Below are 6,322 nucleotides of genomic sequence, written 5' to 3' on the forward strand. Positions count from 1 at the left end.
AACAACATTAATTAACAGTACAATATAAATAAAAGTAGCAATAACTCAAGCGGTAAATTAAAATGAGCTGATAATTCATCAATAATATTTTATTAAAACATTTCGAGTTCCGTTAGAAATTGCCCATAAAAGCTAAGTCCAAAAGTATTTGAAGCTATTAAGCAAAATATTCCATGATTCATCGCTGTCAAATTTTCTTTTGTACCTTGCAGACTGGATGGTTTCCGAGGTTTTTTCTTGGCCGATATAGTCAGTTGCTCTTCTTCATATATGTCGTCATTTATTTTCTTTGGTTTAAGTTCGATGCTCAATTCTTCTAGTTCACTCACCTCATACACTGGCTTTTTAGGCCGGCGCTTAATAAACATTTCAACATTTTCATCTGAATCCGCTTCACTTATAATAATTTCTTCAGGTTCTTTGTCATCTTCGATCTCTCTAGTTAATTGTATAGAGGTTTCGTCAGCGGCTTCAGCCACGGTCACCTTTTTCTTGGGTTTAAGTTTTATTTTACTTGAAAGTGACAATTCTTCTTGTGTGAAATGATCAGTTTGCGATTTTACATCAAATGTTACTTCTTCTTGATCATCAATAACATACTTTGGTTTCTGTTCTATTTTGAAACTAACATCTTCTACTATTTCTTGAGGTCTTTGTTTATTTTTTGGTTTCGATAACGTTATATTGGAACTTATTTCTTCAGACGTTGGCTCTTTTCTCGTTTTAGGTTTTTTAAGTGGCATCATGACATTTGTTGTTTCGTCTTCATCCACATCACTGTCAATTATTTCGACTATATCTGGTCCTTCATTTTCTTCATAAAACTTGATCGAAGCTTCATTGGCTTCTTCGTTAAACGTTGGCTGTCTTTGTGGTTTCAGCTTTACTTTGCTTGACATAGAAATTTCTTCTTCTGCATATGAATCTAATTGTATGTTAAATTCTTGTTCTACATCTTCTTTAGTTTTTGTAGTTTTCGGTCTAAATGTAACATTTTCTGGTTCTGTTACTTCTGGTAATGTTAAAGAGGCTTTTCTTACAGGTTTTAGTTTCTTTTTTATGGTAATTTCGTCGACAATATCCTCTGTTTTTTTGACACTGGGGCGTCTAGGTTTGATTGTATATTGTTCAGGTTCATCTCTTTCGCTTTCTTCGGTTTCTTTTGTGTCTTCAATACTATCCTGCCTTTTACTTGCTGCAATATCTTCATATCCAAACATAGGCTTTTCTAATTCTGTTTTCTCTATTTCAGGTAAATTAGGTTGTTTATATATTTTCTTTTTAATTTTTGCTGCTTCTTTAACATTTCGGGACAATATACCATTCTGTCGGACACTTCCAATGAAGCTCACTAACGGTTCTGTGATTTGTGGTGGCCAATCTTTGACATATTTAATTCTACTTTTTAGTTGGAATTTGGGTAATGTTACAGAGGGAGTATCATGACGTAGTTTCGTCACTGTTTTCTTTAATTTCGGCTTCGTGAATTGTGGACTTTCGACGTTTTCTGCATGCTGTGGCTTACTAATCTCCATAGTTTTCCTTTCAATTGTGATAGGAGTAAGCTTCTTTTTAGTTAATTTGTCTTGTAGTTTCGGCAAATCTTCGATATTTGAAATTTGTTCAGGTATTTCTTCTTGATCTGTTTTCTCGGGTACTTTTATTACCTGGTTCTTTTCATTGGTTTCAAAAGGTGTTTTAGATTCTTTGGTATGCTGTGATATTTCAGGTGATTTTATAGATGGTACAGGTTCTTTTGACTTTTGTTCATGTTCACGTTGGTCATCTTTAGTGAATACTTCATCATGTGGTTTTGGTTTTCTTTTTGGCTTTTTATTGGGTTTTGATATAATTTCAGCAGGTATTGTATTTTCTACAATATCTTTTGCTATATCTTCTTCGGCAGTATAAGGTATTATTTCGTCTAGTCCAACATTTTCTTCTTCTTCTGAAAGTATGCCGCCGGATTGAATAAAATCACTTTCAGGTTTTTCTAAAATTGAGTCTGTTTTCACTGGCGATGTTGTTGCCAGAGGTATATCACTAACATCTTTTGGCATATCAACAGATTTCGTTGGCTTTTTCTTTTTGATTTTATTCGGCTTATGCACGGTGTTGATACCTACGTTTTCTGTTATTTGTAAGTCTTCATTTGGATTTTCAATCGCCAAATTAACTTCTTCTGGTTCTTTCCGTTCAATAACTGTGTTCATTTCTAGGTCTGGTAAAGACACAGGTGGTTCAACAGATTTCTGTTTTACAATTGTTTTATTTTGGTCAATATTTTTATCGGCGCTGTTATCTTTTTCTTTTATTTCTTTATCGGTTAATTCTGTAGTGATATCCTTCTCATTTACCACGTGTTTAGTTTCAGGTACAAATTCTGCTTTTTGGATCGAGAATTCGTATTGTTCTGGTGTTTCCAATTCAACTGGACCACTATCAGGAATTGGCTTTAATTTTATGGGTTTCTTCTTAATTTTAGCGGCTTCTTTTATGTTTCTAGACAATTCTCCGTTTTGTCTAACACTGCCTAAAAATGATAAAACTGGTTTGTGTTCTTTAGGTGGCCAATCATTTATGTAACGGATACGGCTTTTAAGTTGAAATTTAGGTATTGTAACAACTGTTGTTTCTTGTTTTGGTTTTGGTGACGGTTTCTTGAGTTTTAATTGAGTGAATTGAGGACTTTCAATATTTTGTGCGTGTTGTGCTGCACTCATTTCAACATTCACTTCTTCAATTTTCATTGGTGTAAGCATTGATTTTTTAGAATCAGTAGGTAAAGGTAAAGTTTCTTCCTTATCTTCGTTCTTATTAACGTTAACTTCTACTTTTGTTTCTGGTTTGACTTTCTTCTTTTTTGGCTTTTCAAGTTTGTGTACAAAAGCTGTTGTGGGTTCATCAATTATATCTGTAAAAAAAATAGTAAATATTTTATTGCCATCCCTATGTGTACATGCACACTTATATGACAGGTCGTCAATCCTTATATCATTAATACCAAAATGTGTTAGTAAGGAATCAGATCGCTTCACCGATAATTTCTTCCTATGCCTTTGTTGTAACCTCATTCCTCGCTGCTATATGTGTTTGAACTCTAATGGTTTTCCTTAACATAAACGTAGATGTTAGATGGCCACGACAAGGCGATGCACTTGCTACGTTGTTGCCGCGTTATGTTTAGACAGTAAATTGAACTCTGTAAACTTGTATGTTCAAGCAGAAATGACGCGACAAAGCGACGCATACGCCGTCGTTGGACATCTAAAACCATTCTAGTTAACCATTTAAAAATAGAAATATATTTTACAAAGAAGAATATTGCGCGTAAGCTATATGTTGATCCGGTTTTTATTAATTATTGAGTTGTATGTCTTCAGGAATGATGATAAAGATATTTGTTAGGACCTGCCCCCGTAATATTGCACGCGCGACGCCCTTTTTATGGCGCGAAAAACTATCGTTATTTCCCTGTTTGTACTGATGTGAAATGATAGTTTTCGCGCAATAAAAACTGCGACGCAGCTGTTATGCTATGGGAGCAGATAAAGATCTATAAAGATATATCATGAAACACTCCAATAACTCCAAATGAAGGAAATTTCCAAGATAACTTCTTTTTTAACCTTGTTTTCATTCAGATAACATTAAAATAAAAAAATATGCGTATAAAGACTTAATTCACCTGGGTTGTTAATCTTTATATATAAAAGCGAAAAACACTCACTTAGGAATCACGAAATCTCGAAATCTACTGAGCCAATAAACATGAAATTTGGTAGGATAAAATCTACCTTGATTTTAAATAGGAGGGTTCCACTAAGAAAAGAATTTTTGGAAATTCTATTCCTAAGGGGGTTAAATCGTCATTTTTAGTGTGGGATAATTACATGAAATTTTTGATTTAAATTTACGGTTAGATTAAAATAATAATTCATTAATTGGATTTTGAAAATTGCATTCTTAAGGGGGTGACATAGGGGTTGCAAGTTTTTATGAAACTTGTGCATTTTTATTGTTGGACACATGAAATTTTAGATTTTTTACGATTAGATTAAAATAATAATTCATTAATTGGATTTTGGAAATTGTATTCCTAAGGGGGTGAAATAGGGGTTGCAAGTTTGTATGAAACTTCGTAGGGTGAAATAGGGGTTGCAAGTTTGTATGAAACTTCGTCATTTTTAGTAATTATATTTTGTAAATTGCATTTCTAAGGCGGTGAAATAGTGTTTTTAATGTTGGACGCATGAAATTTAAGATTAAAATTTACGGTTAGATAAAATAATAATTCATTAATTAAATTTTTAAAATTGCATTCCTAAGGGGGTGAAATAGGGGTGGCAACTTTATATGAAACTTCATCATTTTAGTGTTGGACACATTAGATTTAAATTCACGGTTAGATTAAAATATTAATTCATTTATTGGGTTTTGAAAATTGCATTCCTATAGGGGTGAAATAGGGGTGGTAAGTTTGTATGAAACTTTGTCATTTTTAATGTTGGACACATGAAATGTTAGATATGTTTAGTGAAAAATTCGAATACAGTAATAAGATTTTAAAAATTGCATTCCTATCGCTGTGAAATAGGGGTTGTAAATTTGTATGAAATTTCGTCAATTTTAACGTTGGGCATATGAAATTTTAGAATTAAATGGTTAGTATGAAATAATCATTAAAACATTGGCTTTGAAAACTGCATCTCAAGGGCGAAAAATAAGGGTTGGAAGTTTGTATGAAACTTCGTTTTTTGATGAGTGTCGAAGTGTGAGAAGTCTTAAATATTGGTTAGTAAAAAATACGTATCAGTTGCGGAAAGCAGGATGACATTTAATAGGATGGGATGGGACAGGATAGGATTGGACGGGGCAGGACGGGACACAACAGAACGAGAAGAGATGGGACAAGACGGGAGAAGCCTTATGATTTAAATCAAAAATAAACTTAAAACAGTCCCGCACGATACGGGATTAAAAAATGGGTGACATTTTATGGCGTATCCTTATAATCTAAAATACATTTACGCGGGCTAAGCCGCGGCCAAAAGCTAGTTAAGTATGCTATTTGGTAGACTTAATTCACCTCTTTTTTTATTTGAAAAAATATGTATGTACGAGTATATAAACGACTTCCAATTATGCAAATGGAAATTATAATGATAATATGTCAGTAAATAAAATCTTGCTGTAAGTAAATAAGCGTTGTCCAGCCTTAATATTTTTCTATTAATGGCAAAACAACGTTTGCCGGGACAGCATGTTTCAATATAAATTTAGATCACTTTCCAATAAATTAAATACGATTACACGAACAAACCAACAGAATTTGTTTTTGTTTCTTTAGTAATTATTTTCATTTATGAAAGACTGATTGTAGAATGTGCGCTACAGCATAAATACCAATATTATAGATATGACTTCTTTAAGCTGAGTGTCGAACTTAGTTAAAAATGCATATGCATGATTTACCTCTACTAGTTCTGCACCTATTGTCAAACATTGATTAGTTATTTAATTGAAGCTTTCTATTATTTCATAAACATTTCTTTAACACGTATTTTGATATTTTTAAGATAACATTTGTTTTTTGTTGAAATCAATTCTTCAACCCTTGCCTCTACAAATTCCAATAATGTGTTTCAATATTTTTGATATAAATACATTGACCCAAAAATTCAACTAGTGTGTGTGTCTTGTACTCAAAGACAATTCTTTTTAATAACTAGTTTTAACAGTCTTGACATCATCACCTATGTCAGTGATGACCTGTGATACCTCAACCTTTTCCGGTATTTCTTCCACTGGTCTTGCCTCGGCTGGTGTGATTGGTGTGTGTTCAATGTGTGTTGTTGTGTTATCTACAATTTCCTCTGTTTTGAGAACAGAGATGATTGGTTCCTGATCGTCAATTTGTTCTGTTGTAATGTGTGTGGTTTCTATTTAAGGTCCGGTTTTCTTTTTAAATGTTCGTTTTATGATCGTTTTGTGTGTAAGCTTACCTTCGATTACGTGCATTTTATCAGTTGTTTCTTCGGATGACTCGAGCACTTCAGTGGGTTCTTGTGTGTCTCGTTCTGTCACTTGGAGAGTGGTAATCGGGACCTTGTCATCTTTCTGTACTGTGATGATTTCCGTCACTACTAGCTTGGGATCCTTTTCCTTAAAAATTACTTCACCTGTGTCAGTGATGACATGTGTTATCTCGACATTTTCTTGTATTTCTTCCACTGGTCTTGCCTCAGTTGGTGTGAATTGTGTGGGTTTAATGGGTGTAGTAGTGTCATAAACAATTTCTTGTGTTTTGTGTACTGATGTG

The 6,322-nt window shown here is 33.4% G+C and overlaps 1 protein-coding gene and 1 long non-coding RNA gene across 9 annotated transcripts in view; one reads left to right on the forward strand and one right to left on the reverse strand.

The window, feature by feature from the left end:
- LOC132903951 (uncharacterized) overlaps positions 1 to 6,322 on the forward strand; it is a 107,280-nt gene that overhangs the window by 16,219 nt on the left and 84,739 nt on the right. The window lies entirely within an intron of this gene.
- Positions 1 to 6,322, reverse strand: part of LOC106133798 (titin) — a 114,326-nt gene that overhangs the window by 14,751 nt on the left and 93,253 nt on the right. For 7 of the 8 annotated variants that reach the window (XM_060953659.1, XM_060953663.1, XM_060953662.1 and 4 more), the window contains one exon: positions 206 to 2,914. In XM_060953659.1, the coding sequence (XP_060809642.1) occupies positions 206 to 2,914 (2,709 nt within the window). Of the gene's footprint in view, positions 1 to 205; positions 2,915 to 6,005; positions 6,248 to 6,322 lie in introns of all 8 variants that reach the window. The other variant, XM_060953664.1, reaches the window with a different exon arrangement.

The sequence above is a fragment of the Amyelois transitella genome, chromosome Z, assembly GCF_032362555.1.
Source record: "Amyelois transitella isolate CPQ chromosome Z, ilAmyTran1.1, whole genome shotgun sequence".
Lineage (NCBI taxonomy): Eukaryota > Metazoa > Arthropoda > Insecta > Lepidoptera > Pyralidae > Amyelois > Amyelois transitella.